We start from the raw sequence: 16,147 nt of genomic DNA, 5'->3' as shown, positions 1-16,147 counted from the left end.
ACCTGCTAACAATCTGCAGAGTCAGCTGTCCTGATTGTACACATGCATTAATAATTAACTATGTTCTGATAGCTAGGCTGATGTTTTGAATACAAAGGAAGTAGTTCTGGTCAAATCAAAATCTAGCCTCTATCCGATTCTTCTGCACTGAGTTTGCAGAAGACTGTGCCTGGGAAAATTCAACAGGAGTGGTATTAGGATTATTTCTAGATTATGAATGCATTTTTAATGTACCTCTTTCATCTGATTTTAAGGTGGTGTAGGGTGATGGCCAAGAAGCCTGGCAAGGTCTAAGACAGCCTACTGTCTACAGCCTATACCACATTCCTTGTACACTATCTTTGCAGATTGAGTTCTGCATAGTTGACGTCAAGAAAGGATGAGTGGGCTGAAGAAGGAGGCCCTGTGGAGATAGGATGGTCCTGTTTTGGCTCTGAAGGACTGAACAGAACAAAACAAAGTCATATAACTAGAACTTTGAAGGACACCATGGCCAAAAAAGTAACTTTTGCCTGAATAAGGGTTTAAATATTTAAATATTAAGGCACAAACCCTGAGAATGCTAATAAGATTAATGAAGCACATGCTACCACATACATGACTGTATTACTTATCCTCCACTTAAGATTATGCTACATGTAAAGAAGGAGGAGGAGAATAAGATTGAGCTGTATATAAGCCAGGTAGAATTTTCATGTACTTAGCAAAAGACCCAAAAAGGTCTTGGAGTCTGTTGGTGGGTTACTCTCCTCTCTTCACAAGCAGGGATGCCTGCTTGGTTAGCTTCTGCATGGGATTATTATTATTATCCAGGCTGACACAATATTATTGTTATTGTTAGAGCTCTGTCACATCTAGTGCTGTTTATCAACAGCAATTCCAAGTCTGTGTTTCTGTTGTTTCAATACACCAAACTATGTGTGCTATGTGTGAATCTGGGGCAGTGACGGTTCTTACTGAGCACAGCTTGACCTGTAGTTTTGGATTGGTAAATTGCACTATTTGTGAATCTGTGGTTGTGAAAGTTCTTATTGAACACAACCAGACCTATAGTGCCAAATTGATTATAATCATAAATCAAGCCCAGCCACATTCAGACCCTGTGATCTCTAAGGACCAGCTGGAAGAGATGGGATGTTATTTTCTGTCAAATTGATAGATGAACTATCAATTTTATGCTTATATTGATTTGCATTAATGCTAACATAGCTACTGAGTTTTCCAGCTTTTTTTTTTGTTGTCTCTTAAAAAAACTATTTTTTTCTGTGCACTGATATGTTTTAGATAATTTACAGCTGGTCATTGGGAACTTAGACCAGAAATTTTTTCCCCATATTATTTTGGAGCTCTCTCATGCACTAGATCTAAGTACAATCTATCCTTTAGTGTGGGGAATGCTTACTTGGCTCCAATGTCTTAAATGTGCCTGGCAGTTTTCAGGCTTGTAAGACAACTAGAAAATCCATATGCTATCTCTGCATCATATATCACAGAGCAGTATAGCAAAGCTAAGCAAATGACATGCCCTGCTTTTTAAAGGATACCCTGTTTCGTAGCAACCTATTATCCAATATGTAGTTATAAATAATTTTTTCTCAAATATGTTATGCTTTGAAGTAGTAAAGTTATGCAGGGAGATGTACAATAGTTATACAGGCATGAAGTTGTGCTATAAATGAAAACCTGCAGAGAATCAGAATACCAGCTTGGGAGGGGACCTTAAAGTTCATCTGGTCCAACTTTTCTTGGTAAAAGCATAGTCTAGACAAAATGGTCCACATGAATCTTAGAAGCAAGTCAAAACATTTGGGCATCTGCCACTTTATGCGGAGATTGTTCCAATGGCCAATTGCTCTCATTGTGAAATATTTTCCTCTTCTGTCTAATCAGAATCTCCTCTGGATTAACTTGTACTCACTGTCTTTTACATGTGACTATTTGTAAAACAAAGTCTCCATCTTCTGTGCTTGCATTAGAAGCAGGCTTTGCTTCAAAGGTTTCACATCATTGTCCCACACTTCTTTGGTGACCTAAATGCAATATATCTTACTAACCTATAAAAAAAGCTTCACTTTTCCTTTCCTACTGTCCTGCGTGAGGGAGCCTCTTCTCCCTGCCTTCTTGATAGCACCCCAAGAATCTGCATTCCTTCCCAACCTGATCTTTGCAGTCATATGGTTCCTAGTAAGCCTGCCCCTCCTTCAGTCCTGAGTATGACTCATGCAGAAGTCACTGTATTCTCTTTCCACAAACCTAAGCTGTATCCTACGTGCAGCATAGTTTCCCCTTCTTTCTGCTCCACAACTCAAACCTACCAGACACTGGTGCTTAGCCTGACCTACAGAGCCAGCAAAGAAAGGGCACAAAGTGCACCAGGGTCACCTTAGCCAGCAGGGCCTGCAAACGAAAACTTCACAGAGACGACACATCCCCCAGTTGCAATCTAACGCTTTGGCCCCTTCCTTTGCCACATGACCTGATAGTCAGGCAGCCTATCCTATGACCTGTTACACCAGCTGTCTCTGCTGTTAGGTAATCCACTGCAGAGCACCAAGGAATACACTACAGATCGGCACCCCCTGTCACCCCTGACTAATGCTGCCCCATTTTTTTTCATTCCCAAGTCTCCACAAAACAGATTGGTGAGAAGGAATATACAGGTAATTTATATCAGAAGGACACTCTATATACTAAATGTTGTACAAAATGAAAAAAGAAAAGAAAAAATAAAGGAAAAAAAGGACATTTTTATCCAACTATTTAGAAGCTTCAGAGTGTTGCACACCAACCACAGAAATGAGACAAAACCCAACAATGGGCCTATAAAGGTTAACAGTCCCTTTTTGAGCCTGGCAATATGGAGCCCATTCACCTAAAAATGAAAAAGTGAGCTATTCTGACATCTAAGTTTATGTACTTATGTAGGTTTGTGGGGGAGAACAATCAGACCCACATCTTGAGGTCTGTACATTATTACTTGTATTTCTGAAAATAGCTCTGAAAATGGCTCTGACTTCAGTTTCATATAGATACCAAACAGTCCAAGTCTTTACATATGGGTAAAATAAATATCTCAGTTACTCAGTTGAAACTGCATTTGAAATTTTCAAGTTATTCTGGGCACTGCTCATTGTGTTGCTTAGTCTCAACAAGCATTCTTCAAGGCTTAAGTGCTGACAAACACTGCTCTGATCTCTGTTCTATGTTATTTGTTCCTCCAGTAACTTCAATAATAAATCATATTCATACCAAATACTCTTTTCCTTTGGGTGCAAATCCTATACATAGCATATGCTATACAAGCATAACTTCTAATCACCTTTGAACTGAAGTCAAAGATTCATGGAGTTTATTATAGCTAGATTCCAAAGGACAAAGTTGAGAGCTTTATAGCAGATAGAGTGAGACTTCAGTTAATTTCTGTTCTGCAGAACTGAAGCAATGAATGTGACTACTACAAAGACAAACAATAATGAAAAAGATCTATTTCCAGTAACTTTCATTAGAATGAAGCTATTTTTATTTGAATGACACCTTAGTAACTGTGACTACTGAAGTAGAAAGGCAGACATCTCTTAAAGCATACTAGAATTCAAAGAAGGATCAGAATTAATTGAATTAATTGAGTAGTAATTGAAATAATCTGAGTAGCATGGCACACTGGATGGCTCTTTTAAGACATGGCTTTGTAGAAGTGAAGATGTTGCATTTCCTAGACCATTCAGTATCTGCATTAATAACAAAGATCAAAGCAAATCAGAAATTGGTAAAAGTTCTCCTCATATCTATTTCATAGCAAGAACAGAACAGTTTTGGCCATACTCTTTTGAAAGCACCAAAGGGCACCACACAGAACGTAGAGTTTTACAGTGTAGAATATTGCACAATATGTGGAAGAATATAGTCCCTGACAAAAGCACTTTTAACAATACAGTTCTCTTGACTTTGGATGTTTGGATGAAAATACAGATCAGCTTTTACACTGAATCAAATGTCATGCATGTCAAAAACAAGCATCTTTTAAGAAATAAGTCAAAGGAAGAAAAGTAACACTAATTTCCTCTTCCAGTTAGACAAATCGAAGCAGGGAACAGTCATTCATCACCCAGAGGTAAACCAGCTTTTTCAACCAGGATAACAAGTAGCAAGAAAAAGCCACTATTGCTTCTCTATTACAAGAACAGTTACAAACATGACAACCGACAGTGCATTTCTAAAAAATCATGAAGTTGTGACTTTTATTACTTTGCATCTTGAGGATACATTTACAAGCTTTGTAGACCTCACATTTTGCCATATAATAGAACACTCTTACCTAATAACAACTGCCTGAACCAGGAGAAAAAACCCCCAAGACTGAAATAGCAAAACTATAGCCTCCATAACACAGATGTCTCTATGTTACTAATGCAGCACTGCTGCAGCATTTGAACCCATCACAAATACACAGTCTCAGAGAAATTCTTCTTTGACTAGGCAAACTCATTTTAAAGATCCTGGACATACATTAAATGAGTATGTTTACCCTGTTGTAACACAGTAATTACTATAAAATCAGCAGCTGAACCCGAATCTTATATCTGGGACCTAACCACAAGACCATTACTTTCCAGAGAAATAAAAGATGTCCCAGAAATCTATTTGTAAATTTACTGGTTTTGAAATTAACTTTGCTGGAGGAGGGTGTTCAGTTCTCCAATACCTACTGCCTGCAGAAAAATTATGTTCAGGTTTCTGCTTTCTTAAATTATACTTAAAGCTAGAAGGGACCATGTGATGGAAACACTTCAAAAGACAGGCATAGACTATACATGGTATTGTTCCCTAGTCACATAAAGCATCTCTACTTCATTCTCGGAAAAAGGGAAAAACTATCATTCCTTTGTCCACTTTACTTGAGTGAAAAGAGAACAAGGCATTCCTCCTTTGATCCCCACTCACCATTGTGGGGAAGGGACAAAAGAAAATGTTTCAATCATTTCCTACTCCTACGCTATCTGCACTAAACGCTCAGAAAATACAAACTGTTCCATCAAATTTAGTCTTGAAGTTGTCAGCTATTTTCATGGTCTCATTCCTATCCACAGGTCTGATACTGTTTCAGGATAAGAGGAGGAAATTTTGAAGGAAAATGTAACAATTACTAAAAACACTACTGCTTTATGGTGCTAATAGTACACTACTGTCTTGCAGTATTTCTGTAGAGGAATATTGGTTGGAATATCTAGCTTTTTGAAAACCTCAGTCTTACAAAGTTATCACACACTGATGTTTATAGCAGATACACTGCTGCTTAGATCTAGGAATGCTAACAATTAATGGCACTGCTTAACCATGGCAGTAAGTTGCTTCTAACAAACATTAAACTATCAATTACATCACCAGCTTTGTATTCAGCAACAAAGCCCCTGTATTTTAACAGTAAAAAATACCTTGCTGCCGGGAATATAATCTGAAACAACGTAATCGATCCAGTCCCTGGTTCAGCTACCAGGACCCACCATCCTGTTGTTTTCATAAACCCTGTTAACATGCTGCTCTGAAAGTGGTCAGAAGCTTTCCACACTGACTCCACTATCAGCCATTTAAACCTGTGCAGTAAATGCACTGCAGCAGTGAATCACACAAGCTCAAAATAAGAAACATTAGAACTACTCAACATTTAATTGATAAAACTAAAATGGCTTCCAAAGGCACTTTGAAACCTGAAATTACTCAAAACGTGTAAACCAGTAACATTTACTCAGTTATTCAGTATTAGAGGTTATTTTTAAAACATTGTTTAACATCTTCAATAAGGCATTTGAACTTTCGTTTGTCCTTCAAAAAAGACGGCACATTAAACCATGTTCTCTGAAGGGAAGGAAACATTGTTGGAAACTCCTGACAAGAATAAAAATTACTCCGTTGTAGAGGCAGGGGCAGATAGGATATTGAAGTAGCAAATGGACTTAAGAACCTGAACTCCTTGAGAAAGGGGGAGCCTGCGTTTCCCACTGTCTATTTGTGCTGCACTCTATCCCCTACTAGACACATTTCTTGAAGTCATGACATTCAGCATTTCAGAACACATAAATCTGTCACTACTCTTGAGTTCAGATGAAAACTGACACACTCCAAGCTAGAACTTGGCAACTATGTTCCAGAAAAATGGGGTGTATATGGCATTTCATACACTAAACCAAGCTTACGTGTCCTTCCATACTGAAATCTTTCTAGGATTTCCTGGTCTGTGATTTGGCATATCACATAACAGAATCCTCTTCCTGTCAAGACAGCATGGATTACAGCACTATAGTTTCATACTCAGTTAATTGACAATTAAGGCCCTTAAGAATAATTTTGGATACAGAGCTTGTAAGGTACAGCCACCTGCAATTGCAATTCATACTTTAAATGTAGAAAGACTAGGGTAATACACCTGTTAATAGAAAAGATCATAGGCATCGAGAGTAATCTACAAAGCCACATTTATTTGCACATGTACAGAACAAAGCAACAGATGTTACTGTTTTCCATACAAAATTATATAAAAACAGTATTCACCTTCATAGATAACACTATACCACCTTAAGTTTTATTAAATACATTCAGAAAGCATTCTTGCACACACACAACATTAGTATTAGGTAGTCCCAGGTAACTCCAACACTGCAATGTAATTATTCCTGGTGGTATGAAGGGATCAAAGATTAGTCTGCAACTAAAATAAAAATCCTGGTTGAGAAGCAAGCCACTGGCCACTTCCACTGGCCACCAAAACAAGGATCATCATTGAACAGATTAACTATATCTAGAACATAGATGTAAATACTACCAAAGCATCTGCAGAAAGCAGGTAAGAGTGGTTTTCCAGACTGATTGAGCTATCTTGGCCAGTGTTAACATTCCCATTTTATCACTGCCTGCCTATGGATAGGAAATTTTTATAAAACTGGAAGATAGACAGAATTGACTAAGAGCTTGCAGTTACAGAAGAAAACAAAAAGTATAGATTCAAATCAATTACTTTCCCTTCCTACCCAGCACTGGAGAGATTACTTGCTTTACTAGGTCTTAAAATTCCCATTCTTGCAAGGAATAGAGGGGAAAGGCAAAATTTTATATTTCCCGTAATACTGCCTTCCTACATATAATCTAAAAAGGGGAATTTAATTGTCAACAGGACATCTCAAACAATTTATTTAAAATGCACATTTATTTCTACAAAAAAAAAAGTGTATGATACAGAAGAAATGATCACATCTACTTTAAAGGTTTACCTATTAAAATATACAGAGGATCTTAATGAGTACAGGATATTTAAAAAAAAGATGCAAAGGAGTGTTAATCTTTTATTTTTACATTTTCAGGAACTTCACATAATTTTGGTAAGTAACCTTTTACAAAATTATGTAAAAAGTACAAGAATGCCTGGTAAACAGTCTGCATTTTTCCAAAAGATTTTTTACAGCATGCAATTCTTAAGGCAGCCTTCTCTTCCTCCTTACAAGGAATCCTTTCACTCAAATAATCTTCTGCTGCAAAGATTAGGCTAAGGAAGCTTGGTCTCTTCTGTTAACGCCTTTTGTCTTTCCTGTCTGATTTACGGTCTCTTTCACTCCGTGAAGTTCTCTTGCCTGACCGACTACTTTCTGATATAGATCTCTTTCTGTCAGACCTCAAACTTTTATCCTTTGAGCTTTTGGTATCTCTGCTACCACCTTTTGAGGACTTGTGACTTCTGTCTACTCCTGAAGCATCCCTTCGCTTCCTGTCTGTGCTCCTTCTGCGTTTTCTATCTCTGTTATGTCCTCTTCCTCGGCTTCGACTTCTACTTTCACTACTGCTAGAGCTACTGCTGCTACTGTCCCTGCTGGTACTTCCACTTGTAGTGCTGCTGCTGGTGGAACTGCTCCGACTGGTACTGCTGCCAGTACTGGAACTACTTGCACTGGTAGTACTGCTTGAAGTACTACTGCTACTACTGCTGCTGCTACGGTTATGACCAGTTTTGTTTCCTGCCCTACCCCTGCTTCTACTCCTAGTCTTACTCTTGCTTTCTGCACTTGGTGTCTGATTCTGCTCTGCCTGGGTTTCAACCACCTTTACAGATAGCGCTGCATTTTCATCCTTGTCTGCCTGGGGCTCTGTATCCTGAGTGGACTGAGACAACTGAGGTGACTGTGCTAGTGGCACAGATAGTGGCTGAGATAGAGCCTCAGCCACAGATTCTGTCTGAGCTTCAGGTGTTTTCTCCTGTGTTTCTTCAAGTTCAGCTTTATTTTCTATTTTGATACCTTTCTCCTTCTTGGGAGAAGGAACATTACACACTTTTTCTGGCTGAACATCACACTCTGTTTCTGGTTCTATTTCTCTGCCATTTTCATTTTCTATACGTTCTACACTACCTGCCTCATTCATTTCAGCCACATCTTGCTCATTATCCACGGGCTGAACATTTTCACTTTCTTCTTTTACAACTGTGACCTCCTCATGCTGACCATCCTGTTGCTTGTCGTTCTCCCTCACCTCAGTAGGCTCTTCTACTTTCATCTCCACATCATGTTTCTGTTCATCCTCTTCCTGTTCTTTTTCTGCATCACTATGCCCTGAACCTGAACCTATTTTTCCCTTTTCCTCCCCTACCTCCTCCATTTCTACATCATTGTGCTGATTACCTGTCTCCATCTCTTCCACCTGCTGATCCACCTTACCCTCTTCCTGCTCCTTGTTCTGTTCTTCCTTCTTTTCTTCATTCTGCACCTCCTGATGTTCTTTTTCCTTCACAGATTGTCTTCTGGGCCTGGCCTCCATTTTGTTAATCTGCTCTGCAAATTCATTTCTCCTGCTTTCAAAGAGCGCTAGGGAATAAATGCATAAATAATAGTTAAGATAATCTACAGACACTGAAGTCTATTTACCCTTTAACTACGAGCTAGTAAATTATCCAATTGTTCAACTTATAAACACTGCATCCTTAGTCTTTCTGAAGTAGCAAGCCATTCATGCATAATGAAAAAGACTGCTAGTTACCATAAGAAAAAGCAAAGGGGAGAGTAAGCTCAGCTGAGTATTAGAACAGTAAAGCCCTAAATCTAAGCTAACAAAAAGTTTTTGACTTCATTAAAATCAAACCAACCAACAGTATATCAAAGTAATACCTTCATTTCCTGGTATTTATCTATTAAGGTTATACTTCCTAAGGTAAACAAAAGACAGTAAAAATAAGCAAAAAGCTGGTTAGGTATTAAAAAAGCTTAATTACTGTAGGCTATCCAGACAGGTGAGCTACCTTCTCTTATCCCCCAACCCCACAAAATGAAGAAAAGCTCCTAAGAAAAAAAACAAACCAATACATTCTTAGTTTAATAAAAAAAGAACAGTAAGACTACCATCAATCGGAGTATTTTAAATTGTTTTCCAAAAGAAAAATATAGTCATCCTGTGAAACAGAAATGAACACACATTGAGGTAAAAAAATCATCATAAAGTTCTAATGCTATGCTTAAGAAAATATTTCTCAAATGCTTTGTAAACACCTGCATTTCCTTGGGTCTTCACAGAATCTGCCCCTTCAAATAAGTTGCTGCACTTGGATACATTTGGGTACTAAATAATATAAAGGACTGTTTTAAACACATAGCTCTGAAATTATGCATACATATCTTTTCACTTCTTGTGAGAGAATCAAATCTCATTCAATATAAAAATAAGTCACTGAAAGAGTAACGTCCACTTATGATTAACACCCATGTAAGAATATAGTTCGTCCTAAGCATGAAATTCATGTATTTAAGCAGCGACTTAAAAGAAATTTGTACACCAAACAAAGGGAGGCAAGAACAAGGGCCTCTGTATCACAAAGACCACTTACCATTCATCTTTTTCTGTGACTCTTCCATCAGCTTCTGCGTAGCAGGACACATTCTGCCAGGTATGTAGAATAAATGAGGTTTTGTCTTTGTTCTTATGTATTTAATTATTTTAGCATTATGTTCATTCCATTCTTCTTGCTGAGAAATGAAAGAAAATAACCCTGAGATACACAAGAATAGTTTAAACATGAGAAAGATCAAGAACAAAACAAAAACTCACCAACTGAGCAAGCTCAACCTTTTGCTCCAATAACCGCAGCTCTGTCTGTTTAGCACGTCTTTCTTCAAACAGTTCTCGCCTCTCGTTTTCAACTTGCTTTCTCTCCTCCTCTGCCTGCACTTCAAGTTTTTGTTCAATTTCTTGTCGTCTCTTTTGCTAAAATAAATGAAGTAGCATCTTAATTTTTTTCTACATCAAGAGAAAGTGTTCTACTTCAATCCACTTAAAAATTTTGAATTATTTACACCATTAAAGGCATTCCTAAAAACACATTAGGAAATACCTCCTAAACTACAGGTAATGGAAGAAAAGAGTGTCATTGCTTGCTGGCACCTAATTTTTTGTTAGTTTAACTATATAGTTATGAGGCCCTGTGAAATTTCTGTCTGCTTTACTATCTTCCAGTCTGGATTTAAATTTTCAGTATAAGCTTTAACAAGTTAAGTTTTTTTCCCCAACGGCAGAAAAATAAAAGAAATATATTTGAGGTATTAGGGAAATCAGGTAAATTTCTCACTTGAGAGAGAAAAAAGTCAACTCCTCCAGAAACAAATGAAGGACTGCTGACTGGTGTTTGTACCAACAAAAATTAGATTGTGAATACTTCCAGTATATTAATTGCTAATTAGATATATTACTACAATCCAGGAATGCTGCCATGTGCTCAGATTGTACAACAGTTGTCAATAAAAAAATAGAATTTACTGCCAGGACAACAAAATGGCTGTGTCGTAAAACTCCTCAGGCCCCTACTTTGATTTATAGCAAGTTTATATGTATGAAGAAGGAAATCTCTATATGGATTCTCAGAACAATTTTGCAAGGACAGTAACTCCTCAAAGTCTCTTTGTGCAAACATATACTACTATAAATTAGCCAGGGACTCCATGTTTCTAGACCATCCTGATAAATAGTTTTTTGTTCTAAAGCAAGCAGGCAAAAGTGAACTTTGGTCTTATGTACTGCATGACAAGTTGGCTAAACCACTCAAATACTGAATCTGAAAGTAATCAATACCAGCACTGTGAGTCAGCTCTGTTGACACTATACAGAAAGGCTTTAAATATTTCTATCTGCTTCAACTGGAAGGCTGAAATTACAACTTTCAAACACTGTTTTTAATCTAAAGGTTATTAGTATTAACTAAATAACCCATTTAGAGCAACAGTAAACAAATACCGTAGCCTTCACAAATGAAAAGGGTATACTAGGAATAAAGTTACCACCATCCCATATACAAGTTTTTTTAAGTAATCACTACTAAGCTATGCAAAGACTTTGCTTCAGTACAGTCACACACTCATTTATTAAAATCAGAAATTCTGGTTATCTGTACTGCAAGGGGAAAGGCATTTTTAGACAGATAGCATAACCAACCATAGATTTCTGTATATTTGGTTATAATTTAAACATCTGGAACACACCAGGATAGGCACTGCTTCAACAATACTGCATCACTATTATTTCCAGAAATAGCCTGTGAGCTCTTAAATAGTTACCTGATTAAATTCCGTTTAACATTGCCTTTTTGCTTCTACAAAGATCAGAAATAATGTTACAAAGTCACTGTAAGAACTCCTTTCTTGCCTCCCACCCTCATTCCCCTGCACTGAGATAAACAAAAACCTACATGCACTCTCACCAATCTGCTGCATCTACAACTTACACTGTAGGGAATTTTCATTCTTACTTGAAACAGCTTAACCACACAATTTTGCTTTATTATTTACAATCTCATAGAATTTAAAATAAGTACCCTCTCAGTAGCAATAGCAACTGTGGACTCCTGTTTAAATTTCTGAAGAGTGCCCATCAACAAGCCAAATATACGTCGATTCCTGGAAAAAAAATAATACAACAAAAAGAAATTTGAGATTCAATTCAACTACTAAGTTTTTTATTTGCATAAACAATCAGAGAAACCTTCCACCGTTGTAGTGAGCATTCCACCTTATTTTTAAAGGCTCAGTAATATCCAAGGCCATTAGCAATAGAAGACATACTGACTGTGCCAACAGTCCAGGATATAATTTACAGTGACATATCATTTTGCTTACAAGTAAGACACAGCTCTTATCCATAACACGGAACAGCTAGCACTGGCAAAACTGGAAGCCTGCACATTTCTCATCTGGAAATAGTAACACTAAGGAATACTTTAAAAAATCTTAAAGCAGAGAGTACTGAAGAAAAAAGCCAAGTAAATACAGTGTGAGCTATCAGTAAGGCAGCAAACTGGGTTTTCTGAAAAGCATACACTTCCCTCTCCACAATCTGCTTAGACTATTAAGGAGAAATGGAGCCACAGGGGAGTGAAAGCTTATCTATCACGGTTGCCCAACAATGGGACACTGCACTGTGGGATGAAACCAGAACTACTCTCATCCAATTAGGTGTTGTTTTGAGAAAAGTAAGTAAAATTCTTCAATAAATTCCCTTCTTCTGAGCAAGAACTAGTTTCTTGACTTTCACCTTTTCTTCCTTTTCATTCAATCCCAAATTAAGTCTTTACAACAAGAGGCAGACTCTCTTATTAGCCTTGAACTTTTACTGGATTAAGAGAGAAAGGAAATGCTACTGTCTTCCCAAAGTACTACTCTATGACAGTGGCACAAACCTCACATGGAAAGATAAAAGTATATTAAATACTAGAAACAGGAACACAAAAAATTTTGAAAGCCAGAGATCACTGAAAGTGCACTTGTGTACAAATGACATCCCAGAAGACACTGAGCAAAATCAGTTCAGTGGATGTTGTCCTCTTAAAGAACCTCCTTCCACCACAGGTCACAGAGACAAATACTGGTTTTCTCATCTCCCTAGAGACTACTGAACCAAAAAGCAGTAAAACTACAATCCTGAAGGAACAAATGTTTAGTGCCTGAAGCTCTATGAAGTTCATTAAGAATTCTGGAAGTCTCCTTGTGAGGGAAGCAATTAGAACCTAGGAATGGAAGCAAGAGCAGACTGTAAGTGGGGTTATAACTAAAAGAAGCAAGCAAAGTGCCAGTTTTCTGTGCCAGTTGATCTGTGGGGACTTATAAGAGAAGCTTTCTATAGTTCCTTATTCCAGTTCTCAATCTTCTGTTTATTTGAGGTATAATTATTATTGCACCAGGTGACTTGCAGTCTGAAGTGAATGGAGTCCAAGAGGTCAAACACAGTTGCAAATTCGATTTTCCAACACCTCTTACCAATAGAGCTGCATTTCAGCTAGAATTTTAATGAGCGACCCCTGAGACAAATAAAAGTACAGGAAAAAGGAGATATACATGGGAGGAATCTAAAAAGCAGCAGGCAAAATGAAGGTAAGGCTGTACACACAACATGAAGTCAAAGTAGTAAGAGAAAAGAAACACGATGGAACTATTGTGCTTAAAAAAAGAGGCAGAGGGAGTGAGGAACCATACCCAAACCCCTCCTTCAACCAACAAAAGAAATGATGAGCCAAGACAGCTGTAATAATCCAAGACACTAAGCTACCAATGAAGCTACAGATATTTCTGTCTTACGCCAAAGATGTTAAAACAGCACTAGCAAACCTGTTCCTGTAGGCGGCCCGAGAGGTAGAATCCCTGTCAGTTATGTGAAGAGAACAATGCACATGTTGCTGCTTGTGAAGTATTTTGAGAGAGTATTTTTTAAATTAAATTTTATACCATTATGATAACTTTCAACATAATCTTTAATACACAACAATCTGTGTGCAATACTTTTTAAATCTAAAGCTACTTCCTATGGTAGAACTCCAAAGTATCACATTAGTGTAAAAGAGATTTCTGCATACCTTTGTTTTCCTTTCTCATCCATATTTTGGTCTTGTATAAGGTCTCGACGTGTTCGCTCTTTGGAGGTAGCAACAACAGAAGATGGCAACGCCGGCTACAACAAAGAAAAACAAACTACTTTGTTCGTCATGTTGCAGGTAGGCTGCATCTTGCACAGCTCCATCTACTATACGTTACCTTTTTAATATCATCATCCTCTGCGTCGCTTTCTTGGCGTGATTCTCTTCTTGTCCGACGTTCTCCACCCAGCCTGAGGAACAAAGTTAATGGTCATGAGAGAACATGTATTTAGGAGAGAATCTCTTCCAGCATGAGAAAAATACAAGCATATCTAGTCAGAAGAACCAACACTTTCAGCAAAAATCTCCCCACTGTTCCAACAACTGGTAAATAACATTTTATAGACAGACTCTACTGTTGGTGAAAACCAGTGAGACAGAACAGTTTAAATTTTAATACAACTTGCAGAGTAATAAAACCAGAAGAATCTGTGTAACTACCTATTTGACTTTTTAAAATACATTTGGAATTTATTTCTTCTTTTAAATGTTTGCGCTTTTCCAGAACCTCTAAAATGGCTACTGGTATAAAGGCTCACTAGACAGATTTAAATGCATTGACACAGAAAGGCTGGTACAATTTCTTAAACGGGAAATGCTATTTAAGTTACCTACTGAATACCTATGGGAGAGAGGCAGAGGGCTTACCACTTGAGACATAGATGAATGAAGGCTTTAACAAAGAACAACTTAAAATAAATAATTTAAATAAAATAAATCCTACAATAAATAATTTAAGTTGAAGTTATTTTCAGCCTTCATTTTCAGCTTTGTGGCACAGCACTTTCCCGTTTCCCAGCTTCATTTTCCGCTAATTCAAAAATTCCAAAGCAAGCTTTGCTTTGGTCAAGAACTACCATTGCACATTAAGTGCCCACAGCACTTAAGCTCACTATTATCAGTCACATCTGATGGATTTACATCCAGATGTGAAAGCTCAAACCCCAAGTCCATTGTCACATTGCCTGTATTCCATTTACTGAACAGGAGATCTCAATCATAATTCAATTTGTGTTCACTGCAAACAAATGTGACTACTAAGAAGAATGTAATATAGCAGATCGTACACCAAATAAAACAGAAAATTCTGAGTATCTTTGTATTGGTATTATCTTTTTATTATTGCTACCATCTTTATATCACTCTAAGGTATGAAGAAGATTTCACCACAGTCATTTGTTATCTCCCAAATTATTTGCAACAAGTTTTGAGTATGAAATCTCCGAAGAAGACAGTGAAAGGTACCAGTTATTAGCAGTTACTGGTTTACTGTTACAAATTTTCATTCGGAAAAGCAAGTTTGCTGCATCAATTTTCGTACTCACCTACTGGATGCACCTTCAAGATCCCTCTGTTTGGCTGGGGGTCCTCCTCCACTATCTGAGAATCCACGCCTAAAAAGAAAGCGCTTGTGGTCTTAGAACAAGTGTAGGTTAGTCCCTGGCCCACCTTAAGTCTGCACAATTGAACTATAATTTGGCTTTATGGTCATGATTAAACATAAATTTTACTCAGCTCTATCACCATTTACTGTTAGTACTGCAGTGAAGTATTTAAACATATTGCTTGTGAGCCGACTAATTTCACCTTGAATTTCTGCACTTACTTAACTCAGTAGCTACACTGAAACAAGGATCCCATTATGTTCAAATGATCTCATCTGCAGTTATTTTCAAGATGTGGTTTTATCTACATGTATTTTAAAATCCCTCCTGGAGCACCTACCCGTTTCATAATCACCAAGAGACTGATCTTCACCGATTTCAAAGACAAGCTCCCAGCCACCACACAGTATCTCCCTTCATTTTAACGGTACCCCTTAATTTTCAGCCTAACAGCTGTGAAGGTTGGGGAAAGCCACCCATTTAAACTTGTTGCAACTCAGAATGAAAAGGCACTTTAAATTTAACCCCCAAAGCCCTGTAGGGCAGCTCTGATGCTCATTCAAACAGCACCGCAGCGAACAGGGGAGGCAAACGAGAAACACGACACCGAGCGCAATAGCACGAACCACTACCAGAGGAAGGATGGATGAAACTTCACTGCCCGTTCTGCGCCTTCTTACCTTAGCAATAAACTCCCGCGCCCTCTACCTCCACCGGGGCCTGTGAGGGCTAACAGCCTGTTTTGAGGGGGCCTGAAAGAGACGGAAGGCGCTGTTAGTGGCGCCTGCCCGGCCCCCAGGGCTTTGCTGCCCGCCCGGCCCGACATGCCCGCGGCCCT

The 16,147-nt window shown here is 38.0% G+C and overlaps 1 protein-coding gene across 1 annotated transcript; it reads right to left on the bottom strand.

Moving 5' to 3' along the window:
• Positions 1-6,453: 6,453 nt before the first annotated feature.
• On the bottom strand, positions 6,454-16,135 carry PNN (pinin, desmosome associated protein). The gene is made up of 8 exons (XM_008639763.2): positions 15,990-16,135; positions 15,250-15,318; positions 14,043-14,115; positions 13,865-13,959; positions 11,834-11,915; positions 10,078-10,233; positions 9,857-9,995; positions 6,454-8,843 (listed from the first exon to the last, which is right to left on the bottom strand). Exons 1-8 carry the CDS (start codon positions 16,133-16,135, stop codon positions 7,558-7,560), a joined length of 2,046 nt encoding a protein of 681 aa, XP_008637985.1. The 3' UTR covers positions 6,454-7,557.
• Positions 16,136-16,147: the final 12 nt, after the last annotated feature.

The sequence above is a fragment of the Corvus brachyrhynchos genome, unplaced genomic scaffold (genome assembly GCF_000691975.1).
Source record: "Corvus brachyrhynchos isolate BGI_N302 unplaced genomic scaffold, ASM69197v1 scaffold115, whole genome shotgun sequence".
Lineage (NCBI taxonomy): Eukaryota > Metazoa > Chordata > Aves > Passeriformes > Corvidae > Corvus > Corvus brachyrhynchos.
The sequence above is the reverse complement of the archived record's forward strand: the minus strand, read 5'-3'. Positions and strand labels throughout refer to the sequence as shown.